Below are 25,181 nucleotides of genomic sequence, written 5' to 3'. Positions count from 1 at the left end.
TCCTTGGAAAGTCAGTAATCCCTTTTTCCAGACCAGAGCAGGGAAACTATGGAATCCCTCCTTGTTATTCTTGTCTCCTGATTACCATCTCTACGTGCTGTAAAAAGTGAACTATTAACCATCCTGTACCCACCTGTGTGAAAGAAGTACCTGTCTCTCCAATTTACTTCTATCCAGTCCCAGAGATTTCACCGCTTTGCTTTCTCCCATGCCCTTAATCTACCACCAATGGATTTCATATAACCCTCCTCCTTTGATTCTATGTATAAAATAAGCTACAAACTGCCATTTTGCAGAGCACTTTCTCCATACGTTGGTATTTCCCTTACAGGCAATTGTCATCAGTTTGGTTCAAATAAATTCTTATAAGCTTTCTCTTAGGCAGGATGTTTTTTCGTGGACGCCCCTCAACTCTTGGGACCTGTTGTCTCTTCCACCAATGAGGGACATTTATGCCTAAGGATATTTTATGTAAAGCCCTCATCCTGAGCGCTTCACAAATGGTAATTATTGCAAATAGTCCACTGAGAATATTTGCTTTGTAAGATCCTGCCTGGTCCAGGGAGCAAATTTAGGCCGAACTAGGGGCAGGGAGTCCTATTTCGTGGAGCACCTGGCGAGCGCCACTTAGCGGCAAAACGCTCTCCAGCCCCGATTCAGCCCACAATGGGAGCCAGGAAGTGGGAAATCGCGGCCGGAGGGGGGAGATTCTGGCATCCCAGAGTCCTACAAAGGGGCCTGATTAGGTCTCACTACTCGAGGCTTCCGCCAGGTAACTGGGGACACGCCCCACACACCAAACTCGGGGTGCTACTCCCGCGCAGCCTAGGCTCCGCCTGGTTTCAGTTTTCTTTTCTCGGCGCTGCTGCCCCACCCGCCTCAGCAGCCGGGGATTTGCCCGGTGATCAGTGACGTAGAGGAGACTAAGGTTCCCATTGGAGGGCGGAGTTTGGCAGTGACCAATCCGGGCGCTGGTCTGCGAGAAATCTCGGTGGAGGGCTCGCAGGAGCCTGATCACCCGGCGGGGAAGCGTTGTCGCGCAGGTTGTCCCCGGAGGATCGCGACCGGAACTGACCGCCGCAGAGACGAGGGATCCCAGTCCGGGATTCGCGGCCGGAGCTAGGGACTGGTGAGTAGGGCGCGTCGGGTGAGAAGTGCAGCAAAGCAGCAGACAGACGCGCGCCCCAGCGTCCGGGAGACCGAACGTGGCCGCCGGGCTGCAGGGCGGGCTCGGGAGACGGGTGAAGTTCGCTGCGTTCTCCCTCCCGGCCTGACCCTTCCTGCTTGCCCGGGGCTCCATTCGCGCTTTCCTCGTGGGTCTTCCTTGCTTTCCCGTGGCCAGCGCAGGCACCGATCCATCCTTGTCTCCAGAGCCAAGAGTAAGCGGGGCCCGGATGACGGTCTAATTGCTTGGAGCCGAGTAGACGGCCAATCCGGCCCCATGACCAAAAGTCATGTTTTCTTTCATTTCCTTTTGGTCAGAATAAACCGGTTTAGTCACGTATACTTGGAGCTATGCACTCCCTCACTCCTTCAGCCCATTATCACATGAGTATTTTCCCTGCTGATTTTCTCCCTGGTTTTGGCCTTACAAAACAGTGTGTAAATGTATCTGTGTGGCGCAAATGGGAGGCAAACACTTCTCAATTCCCAGTACATTCGTTTTTGACACCACAACAATTGTGCGTGCTTCAAACGGTGGGAGAACGACAGTCGTACATTCTTGCGCAAATATCAGTGTCAGGGACGATGCCTGAGCCTCCTGTTTAACTGTTAGCTAAAGTCGTAATCCCTGCAATGTTTATCCCCCACCTTCAAAATAATTAGCTTTTTAAAAACTAGACTTTAATTTTTAGAGCAGTTTTAGATTTACAGAAAAATTATGAAGAGTATGGAGTTTCCATATACCCCAAACCTTTTCCCTTTTTATTAACATCTTATATTGATATGGCGCATTTGCTAGAATTAATGAACCGAGGTTGGCACATTATTATTGACCAAAGTCTCTAATATTTAAATTTCCTTAGTTTCTACCTAAGTACTTTTTCTCTTTCATGATCCTATCCAGATTACCACATTACATTTAGTTCCCACGTCTCTTTATGCTCCCATTGGCTGTGGCAATTTCTCAGACTTCATTGTTTTTTGACGACCTTGACAATTCTGAGGAATACTGGCTCCGTACATTGTAGAATGCCCCTCTACTGGAATTTGTCTGTTGTTCTTCTCCTCTGATTAGACTTGTGGGTGATTGGGAGGAAGACCACAGAGGTAGATTGCCATTTTATCACATCATATCAAGGGTGTGTGTTATCAACATGACCTAGGTCTTGATGCTGATCCCCTGGCTGAGATGTTTCTGTGCAAAGTTGCTCCTTCTCTCCCCCCCACCCTGGTACTGTGCTTTTTGGAAAGCAGTCCAACTATGTGCAGCCCACACCTAGGGAGCGAGGAGAATATTTCCCCACCTCAAGGGCAAGTATGATCGTATATTATTTGGAATTCTTTTGCGTGGGAGATTTGTCTCTCCTGCCTTATTTATTAACTTACCAATCATTTATTTATATCAGCATGGACTCCTGGATATTTATTTTATACTTTGGGTTATAATTCAATAGCACTTTATTTTCTTGCTCTGATTGTTGCAGCTGTGGCCATTGGGAGCCCTTTCAGGTTGGTGCCTGTGCTCCTTCTTAGCATGTATTTTTATAGCACTTTTTGCTTTTTAAAAGTAAAAAACACTTTGATTTATGTGACCACACTTGAACTTTCGAACAGCTGGGTGAACTTGGCTAGACATTATTATTTTCCCCTTATTAAGAGGTAAGGAAACTGAGGCCCAGAAGTAGTGGATGACTTTTTAGATATCACTTCCCCAAAAAGGAGTGACAGGCTAGACTCAGACTGCCACAGAAGATACTGAACCACAGAACAGAGCCCGTGGTCTGAATTGAGGCTTCTTGGGGATGACTTCAGACTTAGCACCCCCAGGATCAGAATAGGAGAATGGAAAGCGATTGGTTTTGGAAAACAGCCAAATTAAACTTTCCCAGCTTGGTAGAAATGGAATGTTGACCTTCCCCCCCAACCCCACCTCCCAAAAAATATCCTGTATGTGTGGAGGGAGGTGAGGGAGATCTGGCTAATGTTTGTAGTGGAGAATGTCTGATCTGAGGGGAGCCCTTAGAGCCTCTGCTGAAGCAAGATTGTAAAGTGGGAGGGGGGAGTGTGGTGAAGGGGGAGAATGAAGACGATAATGGGGCCCTGGAATCATGGAAAACATTTAGTTTCACAACCTACATTTAGAGACAGCCTACTTTGTGCCAGATACTAGAGACAAACAGAGGAATGAGCCATGGGCTCACGTTCATGTTGGGGGAGACGGTTGGGAAGCAGTGTGATGGTGCTATACTAGAAATGCCAGGGGGTCAAATATATGGTGATGGAAAGAGAACTGACTCTGGGGGGTGAATACACAATGTGAGATATAGATGACGTATTACAGAATTGTGCACCTGAAATCTATGTAACATTGCTAACAATTGTCACCCCAATAAACTTTAATTAATAAAGAAAGAAAGAAAGAAATGCCGCGTGTGCAGAGCTGCAGGGGCTAACCAAGGAAGGCAGTTGTTTCTCTTGGACGTGGGATGGGCACAGAAGGTCCTCACAGATAAGGGGGCATATCTTATTCAGGCCTTCAGGACTGAGCTGGGACTGAGAAAAGAGCATGTACGAGGGCAAGGGGTGGGGAGTGAGGGCAGGGAAGAAGGTGCTGTCTTCCTGTTCACTGTACCTAGCAGGATTGCAGACTGGACGGGGAAGTAGAAGGCCAGATTAGAGAGGGTCCTGTGTGCCCTGCTGTGCAGTTTTGACCTCAGGAGTTTTGAAGCAAGAGAGTAGGTAATAGGATGAGATCTGTGTGTTGGAAAGACGACCCTGGCAGCACTTTGTAGGATCTACGCCACATTTCTCCAAATCTAAGATGCCATCTATTTATGTTCTGCATAGAAAAAAATATTTTGCCAGTCAGATTATGGTATGCCATTGATTACATTGACTTCAGAGATACTAAATGTAATGACATGGATATCTCAAATTTGATGGAAAATGGTAACTCCCTGGCTGGTAGCTTAGACCCTTCCTTCCTCCAGGGAATGAATGGTTAGAATAGCTCCATAGATGTTGAGTTCACGGACTCCATTTATGATTTTGAAAAAACTAAATTTGATACACTGACATTTTCCTGCCTGATAGCCAGATTGTAAAATATTAGCACAATAAAACCACATACCTGGCCCAAAGATGCCACTATGGTTGCTCTTAATGACAGCGCTGACTTCCTGTTGCACATTAAAAATGCTGGTGCACTTCAGTTTGTCTTGTAATAGAAGAACTCAGTCCAACACTCACTCACGTTTACCAGTTTATTAAAGGAAGTGATAAAGGGCAGATGAACAGCCCGGTGAGGAGATACTTAGGGCGAGGTCTGGGAGTGTCCTGAGTGCAGGCGCTTCTGTCCGCCTGGAGTTGGGGTGTGTCACTGTCCCAGTGTGCATGTGTTCACCCACCTGGAAGCTCCCTGAATCCTGTACCATTGGGATTTTATGGAAGCTTCCTCACGTGATCAGTTATAACTCCATTTCCAGCCCCTCTCTCCTCTCTCGAATATGGGGGTGGGGCTGAAAGTTCTAAGCTTCTAATCATGGCTTGGTCTTTTGGGTGATCAACCCCCATCCAGGAGCCACCCAGAGTCACCTTAATAAAACAAAAGATGTTCCTGTGCTCTTATCACCCAGGAAATGACAAGGGTTTCAGGAGTTCTGTGTCAGGAACAGCATGGGGGTGCCAGAGACCAATATATATTTTTCTAGTATCTCACACCTCTGAATGGCCTAAATATTCCTGTTTCTTCATGGGAATATTGTGACCCAGAGAGGTCAAACAGTCTAACCCCTGTCTCTAGCCACAGCAGAGTAGCTGAGGGTAGAAGAAGATTCTGCGTGTGCTTCCGTGCTCAGAATTTCTAGGAGCTGTGGGGAGGGGCCATGGTGGCAGAGAGCAGGTTGGTCTGTCATGTCCTAGCAGGTGGTAATCTTCTGGTGAGAGCCAGAGAGAGAAGTGCCAGTTGGTGTGTAGTCTACCTTTCTGACAAGACCTTTGTTTAGGTAAATAGGCTCATTTTTCTGCACAAACTGTATATTTCTGCCTAGTAACCTTCAGTAACTTTCTTTGCTGTATCAGTCAGATTTCTTTTTTCTTCTTCTTTTTTTTTTTTTTTTTTTTGCGGATGACAAGACAAGCCAAGCTGGCTGGGCAAAACAGGCATTTATGGGTTCATGTGTTGGAAAAGTTCAATGGTAGAGTAGTTTCAGGCATAACTCAACACAGGGATTCACAAGGCGGATCGGGTTTCTTTCGCTTCGTCTCTGGGTTAGGGTCCTTCTCAAACAGGCTAAGCTAACCCTTTGGATAGCAGGATTGCCCAAGCAGCTCTAAACCTTCAGCTCTTGCAAGTTCTGGAGAAACCACAAGAATCTTTTTTCCCCTTTTCCCCATGTCAACTAGGTGTCCTTGTGACTAGCTATAATGACTCGTTCTCATCCCTGAAGCAAGCACCGTGACCAGGGGTGCTTGAGACCAATTCTCTTGCTCCACTTTTGATCAGAGGGAGGGCTCCACCCTAAGCACGTGATCCTGAGAAAGGAGTTGCATAAAATTAGCAAAGGAAGAATGGAAGCTGGGTAGATGCCTCCTCCCAGACGATAGACATTTACAGTATTTCCTTGTTGGATCGAGGAACATCTGCTCTAGGATTCGGTGGCCTGTGACTGGGCCTCTCTTCCTTGTTTTAAATTTATCTTTAAACACACACACACACATACACACACGCACACACACACACACACACACACACGGATTCTGTTTCCCATCCACTAGATTGGCAAAAGCTTAGAAGCTGACAGTGCCTGGCGTTGGTGTGGCGGTGCAGCAGCATGAGTGCCCCAAGGCTGCTGGTGGCAGCGTACATTGGTACAGACACTTTGGAAACAGTTTGGCCTGAGCTGGTCAAGTTGACACTGTATCTGCTTGCACGTGTGCAGAAACGAGCAGCGTGTATAATTGTCCCAAACTGGAAACAACCAGACAGGCATCAGAAGTAGGTTATATGTCAGTAGAATTCTACAGTCCTAAAGCAATGAAAATGAACCAGATCAGTTCACAATCACATGAGTGTCCCTTACAAACATGATGTCGATAGCCCCCCTCCCAAAATGCAATGTGATTCCATTCCTCGGAAGCTCAAAACCAGGAAAGATGAGCTCTTTGCACAAGTAGGTGTAGAGCTAATGAAGAGGGCGGGGCGGTTGTCACCATCGTGCTACATCCCCCAGCAGCCACTTCCTCAGACACAGCCTTTCCTCTGGCTGCTGTGTGTTCCTGGAGACACGCTTTGGGTTCCGTGGCAAGTTCTATGAACCGCTGAGCTGCTGCTGTAGGGAGTGTGAAGGAATCGGCTCTCTAGTAATTCACCAGCGTGCCCGAGAGAAAGGACGTGGCAAAGTTGCTAGCACTGTTTCGCAGACACTTGGGCAGTGTCTTGTAGGTATTGGATGCTGTGTGCCTGGGCATCATCCACTTCCTCAGCGGGTCGTTCCTGTTTCCTTGTGCCAGGCGCTGTGCTAGACTCTGGGGTGGGGCAGACACGGTCTCTGTTGTTTGGTGGGAAAAGCTGATGGTAAATGAATCAGGACTTAGGATTGCAGAGAAGTACACTGTGCAGTGTAGGGTGTTTCCAGGCTGTAAAAGGGAGAGTGCGTGTGGGCTCACTTTTCAGTTCCAGAAAGATTTGCCCAAGGAGGTAGCTTTCTGCTGAGCCTTCAAGCTGGAGAAGGATTTCCTAAGTGGGAAAGGAATGGTGCTCTGCAGAGGGAAGAGCACTTTTGAAGGGCCTGGGTAGGAAGAAGCATGGTGCATTTTGAGGCTTGGAGAGGGGTTTGGTTTGGCTGTGGGGTTGAGTTTGAGGTGGCAAGTGAGGAAATGAGCCTGGAGACAAGGGCTGGGCCTAGATTATCTGGGGCTCACAGAGCATGGGAAGGAGTTTGGATCGTGCCGCAGGAACACCGGGAAGCCTTGGGGGTTTTAACCAGTGTGGTTACTTGAGCGTACTTGCATTTTGATATGTGGCAGGGTCTTTCTAGGGACTGAACGAAGGCCACAGTGGATGGAAGCGGGAGACCCTTGAGGATGGTGTAATCCCACAGTCAGCTTCTCAAGAAAGGATCCCTCAGTTATGTCCCTTGATGTGAACTCTGGGAGGGCAAGGACTTGCCCTGTCTGTTCTCTGTTGTATCCTCAGTGCCTGGCCGTGGAGGCATCCAGTACATACCATACTAGATAACTTCTGGGTGAGTTATACCACCTTCTACCAAAACCCTCAGCGGCACTTGAAAGCATGGTCCCGTCCACCTCCCTGTTGGCTGCTGCGCCATGCCTGTCTTTGAGCCTGTGGGGATTGCCACTGGTCAGTATATCTCGGCCTGGTCCCCATGGTTTGCACGTCCCCCGCTGTGCTTCAGAGCACCATTGACGTGCAGCCCTGTGGGGAGAAGTGACCCACGTGTGACCTCAGCAATGCACTGTCTACAGAACCCACGTCTCCTAAGCCGGCCTGGTGCCAAGGCCATGGCCACACCCAGGTTGTAGAGTCTGCAGAGTCCAGGCCTTGGGTGTTGCCAGCAGGGGTGTGACCACCCCTCTAGTATCCAGATCCAGATCACTTTCTTTTTGCCCTGAATTCTGTCCTTTCCAGGCTGGTTGCTGTGTCTCACAGAAGTTCACTGCCAGGAGAGTTTACTTATTTCAGATTAAGAAATGGAGCTTAATCTGGGGCCCCACAAATCCCTTAAGTGGGGTTCCCGTGGGGCGTGGAGCCCTCGGCTAAGTGCGGTGGGATTCCAGGGAAGACGGGGCTCTTGTTCAGAGAAGCAGCCTGGATGCTGGGATGCAAATCCAGGCCCCCCTCACTTCTCTGGGCCTAGGAGTCCACAGCTGGAATTCAGTGTCTTCTCGAGTTCCCAAGGCAGCAGGAGGCAGGGAGGAAGGTGTGAGATGCCAGAAGCCACAGGAAGTTCAGGGAGAGTTTAGCACCTGCTGGGGCAGAAGCTGACAGCTGTTAAACAGAAGCAAGAGGCCAGACTTCTGATCCTTTCCCTCTAGAACTGGGCCAGGGCAGGGCTGGGATGGGGTGCAAGGGTGTGCCCATAAGGTGTGGGCGTTCATTGCAGCGCTTCCCTAAGCTAGTTTTTGCAGCTCATAGTGACTCGCAGCCAGGAATTGTGCGTGGCACCCACATCCTGAAATGTGTTGGCAGAAATGACAGTGTCACCTCAGCCATTCTGTTCATATATACAGAGTACGTGTTTATGAGATCCAGTGAGCTGTAGGGGAGGGTGGGTTGCTGGCAGAGAGGAACTCAGAAAGGTAGGGAGTGTCTCCAGTTCTGCTTGTTTCTGTAGACTCACAACCAGCTTCTTGTTTATTGAAGGGACAGAGACCTGGCTGCCCTGGTACCAGTGGCGTGTGCCGTCTGGTGCAGGCAATTCATGAAATGACTTCCTCAGGTTTCAGAATTCTCATTTGGGTAAAGGGAGTGGGGTGGGACCTCTCTAAGGTTTTTTTCCAGCTCTAGTTTTCTGTGTGTGGCTTCTGTCTGCCCAAGAGCCAGGAATGGAGAGAATAGTAGTTTTACCCTTTATTGTGGAAACTCATTGAGATAATCAGAATATTCTGAAGGCATAGATGATAGAAAGGGCAGAGTCATTGGGGAGTGGCGTACATTGGGAAGAGTTTCTGGGGAGGGTCAGTTTCACACTGGATCTGCCCGTGTCTCTTACACTCAAATCCTGTCAACTGTCATTTAAGACTAGGTGCTTGGTCAGTGTCAGCAGTAACATGTCCTCGTACTTTTGTCAGCACTCCAGCTTACGAAGCCCTTCCATGTACATGACCTCATCCGAGCTTCCTGACAGAGGAGCTGGTATTAGACCCCATTGTGCAGTTTGCTGGGTAAGGAAGGGAGTGTGATGGCTGGGCCATTGGTCTTGAGCACGGCATCCTAGCCACGTGCCCTTGGGCAGGCTGCTCTGCCCTGCTGATCCTGAGTGCCCTGAGCAGTAAATAACGTCAGAGGTATGAATGGCAGATAAGGTGGGTGCAAAATAAATGCAGTCTCCAAGAAGTTGTTAGTCACCTGGCTCTTGAGTCCCAGAGCCCAAACTTGAACCTGGATTGTTCACCCACAGATTTACACGTAGGTCTTGTATGTATTTATTCAGCAACGCCAGGTTAGCCATCTTTCAGTATATGTATCATGTTCAGGATGGAGTCTGTATAGCCAAGCGATGGGATGGAACATTGAAATGGTAACGTGTCATTTGTTTCCTTTGTCTGGTTGTGACAGACTCTCAAACAAATGGTTCTATACAATTAGTATTATCCTCAGTTCCTCTGAATCCATCCATTTGTTCAACACATGTGTTGAGCTTCTGCAAGGCATTAAGCACCATGATCTCGCTATTCGCGATTCATAACATCTTTGGAGGTCATAGACCCTTGTATAGAGTCTTGTACGAATGATGGAAAGCTATAGCCACTCTCCTCAGAAAGTTTTTCTAACTTGTGTTGTTGTTGTTGAACCATTTAAAAGCAAGTTATAATCGTGCATCCCTAAATACTCCTGCACGCATTGCCTAAACATATGGACATGCTCAATAAATGCCATTTTAAAAATTAACAATAATTTCATATGATCCAATACTTAGCTACTCCTTTGTCCAACTTCCTTAATTGTCCAAAAACTATTTTTATAGCTTTTTTAAAAAAAGCCAATCAAGGGGGTTTGCATTTGGTTATTTTTCTTTAGTCTTCCTAAATCAGGAAATCCCTTTTTATTTTTCATGACATTGACTTTTTAGAAGATCAGGCCAGTTTTCTTGTGGAATGTCCTATATTCTGGGTTGATGTGATTGTTTCCTCATGATGTGGTTTGCCTCATCTGTCTTTCCCTCATGTTTTCTACAAACTAGAAGTTAGCTCTCCAGGCTTCATTTGATTCATGGAGGCCACACATTTGTGGCAGCGCTGCTTCAAAGGTGGTGTGTCATTCATATGGTGCCACACAGGAGTACGTGCCAATCTGCCCCTCCATCAGGGATGTGGGCTTTGGGCGCTGCTTACGGTGATCCCCGGATCTCTCCCTTATCGAGGTGCATTAGGAAGTAACCCACTGGGTGGTCCTTTGGCACAGGGGGCTACACTCTCCCCTAGCGCCTTCCACCTCATGGTTTTAGTGTCCACTGAAGATCCTTGTCTTATATTATGAGATTGCAAATGGTGTTTTCATGACCTATTATCCCTCCTACACTTACTTGCCAGTGTTCTTCTGTAATCTCCAGACAATTTTATTTATCTCGTACATATGTGGTTATTTTCATACAGTTTCAGGGGTTTAAAGATCCCTCAAAGCCCAAGATGGATCCTGAGTTAAGAACGTCTGTTCTGAGTGAAGAAGGTGCCTATGTCAGGTTCTGTGTGGATGGGGAGCGATAACTGAACTCTTCATAGTCCCTTGATTCTTCTAGGAAATTGCAACAGAATGAAATTCCCAGCCCCACAGATAGCATATGCCACCCCCAACAACAACAAAAGAAACAAAAATCATCAGCTTTTAAACTTCTAAGCTACTCAACAAAATGACTTGGTGAAGGATTCCAAGCCCCCAGGAGTCCCGGCACCTGCTCCTTTCCTCTTTCCATCCCTTTGAATCTGTGCAACTGAAATGCCGGCGGGCTTATTCCCTCAGCAGGCAAACCAGGGAGCAGAACTAGGCAATTCCTAAGATTTTTACTACCCTTAGTAGCATTCTAAAAAGGTTCTTAACTCATTTGCCAGTTAAATTACATAGCCCCTTCGTTTGAGCTTTGTATGTACATGTTTTTCACACTCATTGCATTTCTTAAAGTCATACATCTCTAAATTCCAATGGAATTTTTTGTTGGCAGTGTGACAATCCCTTACATTTGTACAGTACTTTCACTTTATAAAATACTTCTCATATATTACTTCATTAGATCCTCTAAAAGTAGGCATTATATTTCTGCTTGGTTTCTCCTTTGGGTCGTAGAGCCTGGGCGAGGGGTGGGGGGGTCATTCTAGCCCATCCCTGTCACTCCAGTGAAAGAACACGAAGGCCACTGAACTCTGTGGTAGACACTGAACTCTTGCACCGGCTGTAATCAGTGACTGTGTTGATTTCCTGTGGTTCTAAGTACTGTCTTCCAGCTCGCAGTGTCCTGTGTGCCCTGTACACTGGCTGGCACCCAGCCTTGCAGTTACCTGTGTGCCCAGTCCACTGGCTGGCACCCAGCCTTGCAGCTGCCTGTGTGCCCTGGCTTCCCAACAACTGCTACGGTTGCCTCCGGTTGCCTCCGTGATATACAGCAGAGCAAACTCTCCAGTCCCACACCTTGAGGATCTTGTTTCTCTGACTCTGGAGCGCGTGTTGCTATGGCTGGTTCTTCCTCACTTCCTCTGCCTGCCACTTTTCATTTCCACTCTTGCACTCTTTGCTTTGAACACTGACTGGATTTGGGAACCAAGAGTTCTAGGTTCTCTCCTAGGTTTCTTTCTGCGTACCGTACTTGTGCTCAGTACTTTAAACATAATTCTTTCACTCAACCCACTTAGAAAACCTTGAAGGTAAGTATCACTCTCTCCATTTTATGGATGGATAAACTGATGCTCAGAGTCAGCAAGCGGCAGGTGTTGGGTCGTGCGTGCTGAGGCTTCTAACTTCAGACAGGAAGTGGGCCGGGGAGGCAAAGGTAAATGGGACTAAAGTCCTCCCTGTGCTCAGCGTCTGTGCTCCCTCTGGGGGCCAGGCCCTTGTCGGCACATTGCAGTCACAGCCAGCTGAGGCGTCCTCCACAGCGGTTCCCTTAGTGAGCCCAGCTAGCACAGCCAGACCAGCTGCATACTCGTAGGAGAGTCACAGCTGAGAATGGGTCCAGTGTGGCCAGGTTGTGCTCTGCCAGCAGGCTGGGTGTAGGTAGAATCTAGCTGCCCAGAGGACGTGAACCAGACCAAAGACACAGCGCAGCCCAAGGACACATCCATGAAGGGAGGCACCAGGACTCCGATGCATGATGGTTCATGTGTCTTAGTAAAGAAGCTCAGTGCTCTTAGTCCTGGAAACCTGAAGCCGGGAGGAGCAAACAGGAGACATGGCGCCCTGTGAGGCCCATGCACGGTCGTGCAGCGTGTGCCCTGCACACGAGAGCACTGTACTAGTGACAGTGTAGATTTGTGTACTTATGACGTTTTCCAGCACAGCATTACCAGGTGTCTGTTCTATCATGGCTGGTACATCAGAGCCATTTCCCAGCTGACGGAAGGAAAGGGTCTTGAGGCAAGAGTGCTTTCCCATAGCACAGCATGGGCTGGTGGCAGCTCTGCTTGCCATTCCACCAAACCACTAGTCTGGGCCTCAGTTTCCTCATCTGTAAAATGAGGGGTTGGACTAAACGATCAGTAAGGTCCTCTGGCTCTGATACTATATGAGCCTTGTAAGCACTGATAAGTGTCTGTTGCTTGCTGGAGCTGGCAGCCCTTTGTGAGGCTGCCACCTCTGCCCTGTCTGCTCTTGACTCCATGTCTGGTCTCCAAGGAGGAGAAGCCCCCACCAGTGAACAGAGAACCCTCTGAGCTAAGGACAAAGGACAGCATGGCCACGTCAGCACCACTGCGGAGCCTGGAGGAGGAGGTGACCTGCGCCATCTGCCTCGATTACCTGCGGGACCCAGTGACCATTGACTGTGGCCACGTGTTCTGCCGCAGCTGTACCACTGATGTCCGCCCTGTCTCGGGGGGCCGCCCCGTCTGCCCCCTCTGCAAAAAGCCTTTTAAAAAGGAGAACATCCGGCCCGTGTGGCAGCTGGCCAGCCTAGTGGAGAACATCGAGCGGCTGAAGGGGGACAAGGGCAGGCAGCTGGGAGAAGTGGCCCGGGAGCAGCCGGATGCGAAACTGTGCGAGCGGCACCAGGAGAAGCTGCACTATTATTGTGAGGACGACGGGAAGCTGCTGTGTGTCTTGTGCCGGGAGTCCCGGGAACACAGGCTCCATGAGGCGGTCCTGCTGGAGAAGGCGGCCCAGCCCCACAGGGTAAGCCCTCCTCGTCCCCAGAGGGCACGCTGCCACCCCTCGGGCTGCGCTCTGCACCCACCTGAAGGCGCGGCCTGGCCGTGACCCTGCTGAAGGCTTCTTGCTGGCACAGGACTCAGCCGGAGTCCATCCTCCTGCCCTAGCGCAGAGTGTCCACCTGTCCCCACTGCTTGTCTTTCTGCAGGAAAAAATTTTGAACCACCTGAGTACTCTAAGGAGAGACAGAGACAAAATTCAGGGCTGTCAGGCGAAGGGAGAAGCTGACGTCCTGGCTGTGCTGGTAAGTGCGGCTGTGAAGGGCAGCCTGAGGACTGGTGGTCCATAGCAGGAGCTCCTGAGCTCGCAGGCCTGTGGCGGGAGGCATGGTCACCGGGACTGGCAGTGGGAGACCGGGCTGCGGGCCACGCCCTGTCAGTCTGAGCTCGCTGGCTTTGTTTCCTCATCTGACACGTGAGTGGGCTGCCTGCTGTCAGCTAAGGCCCCTCCGTCTCTGCGGGGCCACCTCTGGAAGCTGTTGCTGTTGTGTTCGAGCCAGAGCGTGGGAACCAAGGAAAGCCTGGCTCGTTCTTCCCTTCACAGAAGGGGGGAGAGGTGATTCCTGAGAGTGCAGAGCCAGGGGTTTGGAAGGATGGCACTGGCTCCAGGATAAGGACGGAGAGGGGAGGGCTGAGGAAGGCCTGACCAGCTCTCAGGACTCTGTGTCTGGTGGGTCCCATACCCACGGTTGCCCGTGGCTAGGAAACAGAGGCAGCACATGTGTGCTTGATTAGAAACGGTATGGGGGGCAGTGATAGGCAGGTCCAGTTTTCTGGGGGATGTGGGCATTGGAGGGATGTTGGGGCCCAGCACTCAGTGTACACAAGCGCCCCCAGCCCATCAGTCAACAGGGGGACCAAAGACACTGACCAGATCCCAGCCTGGACTCAGCAGTGAAATTCTGGGGGCAGGAGAGGTCGTGGTTTCCCAGCATAGACATTCCACAGTTTGAATGAGAGAACAGGATATGTGGCAAGGATGGGGTACACGTAGATATTTTATCCATAATAGGGAGTGCTGAAGAGAGGATTGGTCAGACTTGGATGAGATTAATCAAGGAAAGCTTCCTAGAGAGGTGACATACCGACATTGGTGTCCAGGAGAGAAAAATGCATTGGCTCACAGAGTTCCTCAGCGGGCCCTGGAGCACACTGGTTTACCTAGAAAAGGTCATGGGCTGACCAGTCAGGCAGTCAGGGTTCCAGTCTCGTGGTGGCTGAGTGAACGCAACTGTCACTTACTGTGTCTTCTTTGAGGAAAGGAGGTTGGCCCAGGAATACCCCAAGGCCCCTCCCCAGCCTGAGCACTGTGATTCATGAGTGGGGGGAGCTAGGGGTGAAGAGCCAGCCTCATGCGCCTCTAACACCTGATCCTGGAGGGATTTCCACGCCCAGGTGGAGGTGTCACCCCCTTCTCCCCCCCCCCCCACCCCGCAGAGGAAGCTCCAGGACCAGAGGCAGTGCATCCTGGCAGAGTTTGAACAGGGCCACCAGTTCCTGAGGGAGCGGGAGCAGCACCTGCTGGACCAGCTGGCGAGGCTGGAGCAGGAGCTCACGGAAGGCAGGGAGAAGTACAAGACCAGGGGCGTCGGGGAGCTTGCCCGGCTGGCGCTGGTCATCTCTGAGCTGGAGGGCAAGGCCCAGCAGCCGGCTGCAGAGCTCATGCAGGTGAGACCTTCCCCGGGGCAGGGAGCCGGGACGCTGGGACAGTGGGTCTGGGCCCCGCCACTCACTTGCATGACCTTGGGAGCGTCACTTCCTCCAGGGGCCTCAGTTTTCTCATCTGAAACATGGGGTGATGCTCCTGGTCTGCCCCGCTTCCAGTGGTTGCATGAGCATAAGATGAAATGACTGGCATGGTATCGCTTCAAAAAGTACATTTTCTACAAAACAGTTAAAAGTATTAAAAAGTATAGTAGAAATGGAAGGGAAGGTTATTAGTATCTTCATTCTTCTCTTCCATCCTCGTTACTGTCCTCATGAGCCTGTCTGCTAACAAATCACTGGCAGACACTTGTCCAGTGGAAGCTGTTTACGATTCTGAAGGTGCAGAAGCTGTAATGGTTCTTAGCTGTAATGGCTAAGAAGGCTGAACGGCAACTTCTCCTAGGGACCCAGAGGGTCTGGAGCAGAAAGGCACAGTGGGTGAGGTTTTCTCTGGGACTCTGGAATTGCCCTCAGGATAAAAAATGGAAAACAGGCCAGTTGCCTCTGGAATGCTTTGTGGTAGAGGTGACTTTGATGTCAGGAAAGGGAAACGCTGGACTGAAGAACAGCTTGCCAAGTTGAAATGCCTCCCCCCCCCCCCCCCAGAGCCTCCCAGAGGAGTCACCCCATGCCGAAGAGGCTTAGCAGCCTCTGGGGGGACCTGCTCGATCCTTCCGCCCTGTGGGCCAGGAGAGAAGGCCTATGTGATGACCTCCACTTGCATGGTTTGGGATAGCTGGGCCTGTCAGCAGCTGCAAATGCCATCCCAGGCCAGTGGTGGGGAGAGAGAGGGCAAGGCAAGGGCTCCAGGTACTTGTGCCAGCACAGGCCTCGCAAACAGGTGCCCTCAGCCTGCTTTCCCTCGTTGTGGGTTCTGACTCAGGCCTGGCAGGGAGGTCCTGCCCCGCACTGATGAAGCCACTGAGGGCCAGAGAGTGGAGGGGTCTGTCCCAGGCCAGGGGGCAGGTCAGGAATCGAGTGAAAGCTCCAGCCCCGGCGTCCTCACTCCCAAGGCCTCTGTACTAGTTCTTCTTTTCTCCCATTTTATCCACTCTGTGTCTCTGGCTCTGTCCTTTCCTCCAGATGTCATTCTCTCTCAGCCTCTGACTGGGTCACTTGCTGCCTCTCACCTCTCCCTTCTTCCTCTTCTCCGTCCCCTTTGGGGACGAGCATCCTTTTCCCAGTGGCTGCCACCAGGTGCACATGCCCATGTGAGTGGAGCAGACGTGACGAGTGCTGGGGGACTGCAGTGCACTCCCATCTGCCCTGAGCCTCTCATGGGTGCACGCAAAGGAGCTGCGCGGCCAGCAGAGGCCCAGCCTTCCGTGCCTCCAAGACCGCTCCAATTGAAGACATCCCTGTGGGGGTTCAGTTAAAGCCAGTATGTGAAATGTTGGTACTGGGGTCTTTTTTGTTTTGTTTTTAAAGGGATTTTTTTTTTAATTGAGGAATATTAGGGAACAATGTGTTTCTCCAGAGCCCATCAGCTCCAAGTCATTGTCCTTCAATCTAGTTGTGGATGGCGCAGCTCAGCTCCAAGTCCAGTTGCCGTTCTCAATCTTTAGTTGCAGGGGGTGCAGCCCATCATCCCATGTGGGAATTGAACCTGCAACTTTGCTGTTGAGAGTTCGCGCTCTAACCAACTGAGCCATTCGGACCCCCGATACTGGGGCTTTTGTCTATATTTGTTTGGGTTTGATTTTGCTACAAGGAAACTGGACCGCCAACTCCTTCATTGCCATTAATATTTTCGCAGAGGTTATTTGTCAATGGACAGTAAGAATGAGATCCTATTATGATAGAGACTCTAATCCAAAAGTCTGGTGGTAGAGAAATATACTCACTCGTAGGTGAAAGGAAGAAGCAGTAGCACAAAAGATGTAAAACAGACTTTTTGACAAAAGGGACAGAAAAGGAGAGAAAGGTCTCTGGACTGGGAACATCATGAAGATGTTAACGGGTCCGAGAAGATAGGAGCGGTCAAAGAGACACTGACACCGTCCCTAGTTCAGCCCTGGGTGGCCCTTGCAGGGTGGGGTGGCAGGTCACACCTCTGCCTCTCCCTCTGGGGGTCGCCATCCTTGCCCATGAGAGTCCTTCGTGAGTGCTGTTTGTTAGTACCCAGGCGTGCCGCATGCCGAAAGGGCCGTGTTCATTGCCCTAGCCTCTCCTCTGATTGCCTTTTCACAGCAGCCTCAGGAGCCTGGGGGTTGGGGGACGGGACTGTGTGTGGCTGCACGTTGCCGTGGGACTCCCTGGGCTCCCCCTTCTGTGTCCTTTGGGAGAAACCCTTCTCTTCGGGTTCCAGCCTCTCTGGGCCGCTCATGACCTTTATCCCCTAGACGGCTCTCATCCTGTCTCTTTCTACCGTTCTAGCAACTCCCATGTCTCAAAACAGGCCCTCTTGGCCCCCTGATCCCCACCCCACCCGTTTATTTGCCATTTTACAGCACACATCTCAGCAGACGTGTTGGCACGTCGGGCTCTGCTCCAGGGAAGGACAGGTAGGAGGTCAGAGCTACACCCTGCCCTACTACATGAAGCAACTGCCCAGACACAGTTGAGTTTCTGGCAAATCCTTCTCATCTGTCCCTCAAAACTAGTGACTCCTTTGCTGAGCCTGTCCCATCTTGCCTCCTTCCCAGTCTTCACCTAGCCAACATGTCCTTCCAATCCCAGCGCAAGTGTCGTCACCTCAGAGAAGCTGGCCCTGTCATCTCCAGCCCCCCACCCCCACCCCATTGCTGTCATTATTTTGTTTCTTTGTTGTTTTATCCAATGCTGCCACATGTCAGCTCCATGAGGAAGGGACCGCATTTGTCACTGCTTCAGGTTTGTCACCCAGTCCTCAGGCTGGCTTGGACTTACTCGTTTTGAGGGACAGATGAGAAGGATTTGCCAGAAACTCAACTGTGTCTGGGCAGTTGCTTCATGTAGTAGGGCAGGGTGTAGCTCTGACCTCCTACCTGTCCTTCCCTGGAGCAGAGCCCGACGTTCTCCTGAGACTGACACAGTGATCAGCAGCCACGATTCGGTGATTCCATTGGTTTCCCTAACCTGCCCCCCCACCCAGTCCCCGTTAACACTGATCACTAATAACGTAATATAATGTGTTCATCATGTTGATTGATCGCTGTCTGCTTCCCCCTGCTAGGTCAGTTCTAACAAGGGTGGGAATTTGTATCTTTGCTACTCTATCCCAGGCTTGTAGAGCAGTGCCTGGCACTTAGCTAATACTTGTGAATGAGTGAAAGGAAAGCAGAAATTAATATAGATTATGACGAAGGCTTTAGACTCACGAAAGGGAAATAGCCAGCATCTCAGAAGAACCCCCTTCCCATTCCACCCTGTCCCCATCATGCAGATGGCACCACCCTTCTCCCTCCACTCAAGCTATGGCCTGTCCTCGATTATCCTTCACCACTGTGCAGGATAAGACCTTCACCAGGTCTTTCTCAAACAAGCCTGGGTCTGTGTCCACTGCCACTGCTGCTTCAGGCCATTTTACCTCACCTGTCCACAGCAACAGCCTCCAGACGCCCCCATGTTCATGTTGCCTCCTTAATCCATGCTCTAGAGGACAGCCAGGTGGCTGATCACTTCGGATTTTGGCCAGCTACTTTTATCTGAGTACAGTGACTCAGATAAAACAGAAGGTTGTTTCTCTCCGTAACAGTTCCGAGTTGGTAGGTCTAGAGCTGCCAGGGCGGCTGTCAGTGAGGTCCTCCAGGGAGCTGGGTAACTTCCCTCTGGCTGTTCCTCTGACTTCATGGGGTGCTGTCCTCAGCTGTGTGGTCAGAGTTGAGCTCACCACCACTAGATCCAAAATTCAGCCAAGGACAAGGAAATAGAAAGCAATTTCTTTTTTTTTTTAAAGAACATGACCGCAAATTTGTAGTTATTTCTTCCTTTTACAAATCCCATTGTCTGGAGCTTGGTCTCATGACCAGACCTGGTTACAGGGAATCTGGGAAATGTAGTTTTTGGCTGAGTGGCCATCTGCCCAGCTTACTCCAGGGGTTTCATTATTAAAAGAAGGAAGGGGAGACTGGATCCTGGAAGCTACTCAGCAGTCACAGCCACATGGAAGCAGATCACATATGTCACTCCCCTACTTGAAACCTTTAGGTGGTTTACTACTGTATATGAACGAAAGGTAAACTCCTTGCTACGCCTGTTCAGCAGGACCTGGACCCAGCCTCCTTTGCTGAGCCTGTCCCATCTGGCCTCCTTCCCAGTCTTCACCTAGCCCACGTGTCCTTCCAGTCCCAGCACAAGTGTCGTCACCTCAGAGAAGCTGGCCCTGTCATCTCCTGCCCCCTCCGCCCCATTGCTGTCATTGATTATTTTGTTTCTTTGTTGTTTTATCCCATGCTGCCACATGTCAGCCCCATGAGGAAGGGACCGCGTTTGTTTGTGATACGTCCCTCTCTAATACAGTGCTGGTACGTATGCGTGACATGTTTGCTTCACACTGACGCTGTCCTTTCTCCCCTTCCAGGACTGCAGAGACTTCTTAAACAGGTACGCGCTTCCGTGTCACCATGTGCCTCATCCCCTGTGCCTGTGTCGCCTCTCTTCTCCTTGACCATGGTCTATTTGAATTAATGGGGAGTGATGTGGTGCCAGCGCTGCCCGTGTCCCGTGGTCCCCCTGTGTCCTGGGAAGCAGGACACACCCGTGAGCTGGAGGCCTGTGTCCACCAGAGCAAGTTCCCTGGAGTCCCAGCTGCTTGGCCACCTGCGCTCGTGTGGGAGGGACAGGTGGCTTGACCTGCAGTGCTCTGCGTGGTCCAAGTCCTACCTCAGGCCACGTCATTCACTTGGTGACTTTGGCCCCTGTTTTTCTATCTGTTGACCGGGGGTAATTGCACCTTTCCCTCCCACTTCATAATTGTCCTGAGGATTGAGAGAAATGTAAGGAGAGCTAAGGTCATGGCTGTCATCTTCTCAGGTATCCGCGGAAGAAGTTCTGGATTGGGAAACCCATTGCTCAAGTGGTTAAAAAAAGGACAGGAGAATTCTCAGATAAACTGCTGTCTCTGCAGCGAGGCCTGCGAGAATTCCAAGGTCAGGTTGGGGACAGCCTTGGAGTGGGAGGCAGGAGCTGGGGTCTCACTATGAGGGAGGGTACCTGGCCCCTTACTGTCAGATTCTCCTACCTCAGTCCGCTGGGTCTCCTGGTTTCTCTTCTTGGGATCTCGGGGGATGGGGGCGGTCCTGTCACGAAATTAACGAAATTGATACTGTCTTGAGTAAGAAATGAGCCCGTAAGTTTGCTGGGCTTAAGGGTCATTGCTGTCTGTTTTTCCTCCACAGGGAAGCTGCTGAGAGACTTGGAATATAAGACGGGTGAGTGTCAAGGTTTGTCCCAGATTTACCTCAAATAAACAGTACTATCCCCATAGAGACTATGATTGCCCCCTGCCCCCCCCCCACACGGATCCCTTCCCTTAGGCCATAGGGCGAGTTCCCCAGCGGCAGATCTTAAGCACCCCCCTTGCATTTTCTGACAGTCGCCTACTGTTCAGTCTGCCATAGAGGCAACCTCATGGTGGTCTGGCCCTTCTCTGCCCCTGTTTGGTCATCCCGTCCTCGCAGGGCCTGCCCCCAGTCCCTTCCCTGTAACAGTTTCTTGTCATCTGCCTGATCACATGCCTCCGCTGTTCCAAGTCCTGCACCCACTGGTGGGCCCTGTGCACATGGACCAAGATGTGAATGGCACCCCTGGGACTGTGTGGGGTGGCAGCCCTGCCATGGACACCATGGAGGCTGGTGGCCCCAGGGTCGCTGGTGACACTTCTTTTGTTCCCACAGTGAGTGTCACCCTGGACCCGCAGTCGGCCAGCAGGTATCTGCAGCTGTCAGAGGACCGGAAGTGCGTGACCTACAGCAGCCTGTACCAGAGCGCGTACCTGTACCCCCAGCAGTTTGACTGTGAGCCGGGGGTGCTGGGCAGTAAGGGCTTCACCTGGGGCAAGGTGTACTGGGAGGTGGAGGTGCAGAGGGAGGGCTGGGCCGAAGATGAAGAGGAGGGGGACGAGGAGGAAGAGGGGGAAGAGGAGGAGGAGGAGGAGGAGGCCGGCTATGGGGATGGATACGGCTATGGGGACGGCTACGACGACTGGGAAACGGATGAGGACGAGGGGTCGTTGGGGGATGAAGAGGAAGAAGAGGGGGAGGAGGAAGAGGAGGAAGTTCTGGAAAGCTGCATGGTGGGGGTGGCCAGAGACTCTGTGAAGCGGAAGGGAGAGCTCCCGCTGCGGCCGGAGGACGGCGTGTGGGCGCTGCGCCTGTCCTCCACCGGCATCTGGGCCCACACAGAGCCCGAGGCCGAGCTCTTCCCGGCGGTGCGGCCCCGGAGGGTGGGCATCGCCCTGGACTACGAAGGGGGCACCGTGACTTTCACCAACGCGGAGTCGCAAGAAGTCATCTACACCTTCACTGACACCTTCACCCGACGCCTGGTCCCCTTCTTGTGGCTCAAGTGGCCGGGAACACGGCTTCTGCTGAGACCCTGAACCCCGCCCCACACACACTGTGCCACGTCTCTGGAATTCCAGGACTGAAGGGGGAAGGAGGTGCTTGGGCCAGAGCACCTGGAGCAAGGCACAGGAGGGAGCCTGCGTCAACGGCCCCCCTCCCAGCTTGCTCCATCCACGCTGCAGTGCGTCTGTTCTCCCGCCTCCTTGGGGTTGCTGTGCAAACTTCTGACCCTGAAGTCCATGGGCTGCTCCCTCGCTCTACCCACTGCCTTAGACCCAGCCCCGTGCTCACTTTGTGGACTAAGAACCAAGGCATCATTTTCTTGCTGGGTGTGGCATCCCATGCTAGATGGTCCTGGGAAAGAGCAATTCATTGTGTTACACCCCAGCCATTCCGCAAATGCCACAGCTTTCCCGTCGCCTAACCCATTCCGCTGCCTGCCTGCCTGGCACTTTAAACACACCTACTGCCACCCTACTCGGAGTTAAACCTACCTGAAAATGAGCTGAGTGGAAATCCAGAGGCTTCCCTGGCCTTTTAAGTCAGGCCCCTGGGTTCCAGCGGAAATCCTCTTGAGCGTCCAGAGCAGACGCCTGCCCCACTGAGACCAGGACACTGCATGAGGTTTCCATACCAGGAGGCGGGGCTCCGGAGCCATCTGTGGTCTTGGGGAACTGATCTCCATACCTGTGGCTTTGATCATTTGTGATCAGTGATCAATAAGATCTCTGTGGGTTGGTCCTTGTGAGGAGACTGTTTCAAAGAATCCAGAACACCCTGCTCTTATCAGTCTGTCTAAAATCACCAGGGCGAATATCCAGTCGAGCCAAAGCTCCTCACCTTGGAAACGGAACAGTTTCTCCAGCAGGGTGGTAACCTTCTGACATGCCCTGTCGGCATACGAGTTCCGTTTTCCTAGGAGGGGCTGGGGTGATGAGACGGCTGTGGGAAGAGGAAAGGAAGGCAGCAGATGTCCACACCAGGCCTGGTCTTCATGTCAAGGGAGGAATTAGAGCATATTCTCTGCCAGCAGACCCAGCCCGAGCCCCAGCCTGTGCCCAGGCCCCCTGGGGCCCACAGGTTAACATGAGCCCCTGCTCCAGCCAGATTACCTGGCAGCCCTTGTCCTTACCCATCCCAGGCACTCTGCGAGTCCCCTCCTTACCTAATTGTACCTCCTCCCCGCCCTTGTGTCTGCAGCCACATGCGTCTCGCTGGTCTTCTCACCACCACACATCTGGAAGTTGCACTCTATCACATGCTGCCTGAGTCACACATGTGATTTCTGCCTCTAGTTTTCTAAGCTCCTTAAGGGTGATACCATGTCTTACATTTCCCTTGTAGTCTTCATCACACCTAGTGCAGTGCTGGGTGCAGAGTAGGTGCTCAATAAAACCTTGTTGACTGGACAGCCTGGATTTCGATATATTTTACTATAACTCAGATATCACCAGACCTCTCTAACTACAAAGAGATTCCATTGATAGCCGGGTCCTTTAGAACTCTGTGACTTTGCTTTCTGTCCTCTGCACATCATATGCTGTTGTTTCTGGAAGTCCCCAAGACCCCCAGGGACACACTCCGCCACTGCTGAGGCCTACCTGTTCCTCCCCTGCGTGGGCCTGCGCTGATACCCAGCATGTGTGGTGTGTGATCGTGTTCCTGGGAGAAGGGTGGCACTCAGCACAGCACCCCCAGAGTCCTTCCTTGGAAAACAAGCAGTGCCCCAAGGAAATACAACCCACAGAGATTCAGTTCTGCCTCCCATCACCACTTACCTGGCCATTTCTTGTCTGTCCTCTCTGAATTTTTCCTTTCATTGCCATCTTAAAGATAGAAAAGGGAGGATTACACAAAGCACCTCTAAGATCATACTGTGGGAAGGAGCATTTCCTTCCTGTGCTCATTTATGTTTTACCTTTTTGCTAAATACATATATGCAAAATATGTGTCAGTTATTAGGAGTCAGACATGCATTATCAGTTATAATGAGGTCATTAATCCACATTTGAATCCTGATAGACAATAATTACTAGCATATTCTTAAACGTTCAAATTTATTTTGTTGATTACTACGAATTGTTCCCTAAAATTATGCTCTACCAGTCTTATTTATGGGATAATTTCATAATTCTCAAAATGCCTTTTATCCTTTTTTTGGAAAGAATTTTTGTATAACAAGAAATATCTGAAACTTTTAAAGGTGATCATTGTGTAATTAATGATCATTTCCATTTGAATAAAATATTAATGCTTTCAGGTAACTGTTGCTTTAATAAGTTTTGAGCATCATACTTCCAAAATAAACTGTAGAAGATAAAAAATTCAGCATAAAAACCTTGCAAAATAAAAATGTTTTCTGTTACCACCATAGCGCTGAAAGTTGCCAGTAAGATTTATTCAACAAATTCTTTGACCCTTTTTTTTTTATATTTTATTGGGGAAGGACTTTATTGGGGAACAGTGTGTACTTCCAGGCCTTTTTTTTTCCAAGTCAAGTTGTTGTCCTTTCAATCTTAGTTGTGGAGGGCGCAGCTCAGCTCCAGGTCCAGTTGCCCTTGCTAGTTGCAGGGGGCTCTGCCCACCATCCCTTGTGGGAGTTGAACCGGCAACCTTGTGGTTGAGAGGATGCTCTCCAACCAACTGAGCCATCCAGCAGCTCAGCTCAAGGTGCCGTGTTCAATTTTAGTTGCAGGGGCGCTGCCCACCATCCCTTGCAGGACTCGAGGAATCAAATTGGCAACCTTGTGGTTGAGAGCCCACTGGCCCATGTGGGAATCGAACCGGCAGCCTTCAGAGATAGGAGCATGGAGCTCTAACCACCGGCCCCTGAACCTTTTAATTTTTTATGTTAATATTTTCAAAGGTTTTTTTGTTTGATTTTTTTTTTTTTTTTATGAATTACAGCTGCACATAAGGTGAAATACATCGACAGTGCTATTACAAAAGAAAAGAACAGCCCCTGTCCCATTTCTCTCCCCAGAGGCCCAGTTCATCCTTTTAGCAGACTACTGAGGTGTTTATCTTCATTTGCTAAGTAACATGAGTTTGGGGTGTCACCCTCCATTTCCCCCTGTGGACAAAGAAGATTTAGCTGTGTCCCTGTTCCTCGCCACACACGCACACTCTTCCCACAATCCCATGCCTGCTGTGCTGGTCCTGGCATCAGGTAAGTGCTCGTTATGTTTATTACCATGTCTAAAAACCACACCTGGGGCATGTGGTAAAACCATGATTACTTTTCCCTCCTGTACAACTTTTTGTCTTCCCTGGAGTCAGTAATTGCCTTTCCCATCTTTTGCCTTGTCTCCTACACCCTTATTACTCATTGAACCCCAAACTCCTCACCAGTTGTCACACCTCCCAAGGTGTGCAGTTATCAGGCACTGTTAACACTTTGTTTCTTACCGCATCTACCCTGAAGTCTGCAGAGCAGGCTGAGCTGTGGCTCCCTCGCCAGTGCACAGCCTACGGCTCACCCTGTACCGTCATCTCTGCACTCCTGGCTTGGTTCTGCTTTACCCTGTTTTCCCTCTTATTTCATTTTGGTGAAGCGTCATCCAGTAGTTTCCTGAGAAATGGTGTGTAGAAGTTGAATTTTTGAAATCTTACATAGCTGGAAATGTCTCCTACCTTCATACTTGATAGATTCACTGAGTATGGAATTCTTGGTTGGAAATAATTTTCCTTCAGAATTTCAAAGGCATTGTTCCACTGTCTTCTAGCTTCCAC

At 50.5% G+C, this 25,181-nt stretch overlaps 1 protein-coding gene across 1 annotated transcript; it reads left to right on the top strand.

Annotated features, from left to right (window-relative positions):
• The first annotated feature begins 972 nt into the window (after nt 1-972).
• Nucleotides 973-23,708, top strand: TRIM26 (tripartite motif containing 26). Its single transcript, XM_019742108.2, has 8 exons — nt 973-1,129; nt 12,728-13,222; nt 13,407-13,502; nt 14,695-14,925; nt 19,466-19,488; nt 19,918-20,033; nt 20,283-20,315; nt 20,781-23,708. Exons 2-8 carry the CDS (start codon nt 12,785-12,787, stop codon nt 21,482-21,484), a joined length of 1,641 nt encoding a protein of 546 aa, XP_019597667.2. The 5' UTR covers nt 973-1,129; nt 12,728-12,784; the 3' UTR covers nt 21,485-23,708.
• The last annotated feature ends 1,473 nt before the right edge of the window (nt 23,709-25,181 follow it).

The sequence above is a fragment of the Rhinolophus sinicus genome, linkage group LG05 (genome assembly GCF_036562045.2).
Source record: "Rhinolophus sinicus isolate RSC01 linkage group LG05, ASM3656204v1, whole genome shotgun sequence".
Classification (NCBI taxonomy): Eukaryota; Metazoa; Chordata; class Mammalia; order Chiroptera; family Rhinolophidae; genus Rhinolophus; species Rhinolophus sinicus.
Note: the sequence above shows the minus strand (reverse complement) of the source record. Positions and strands in the feature narration are given on the sequence as shown.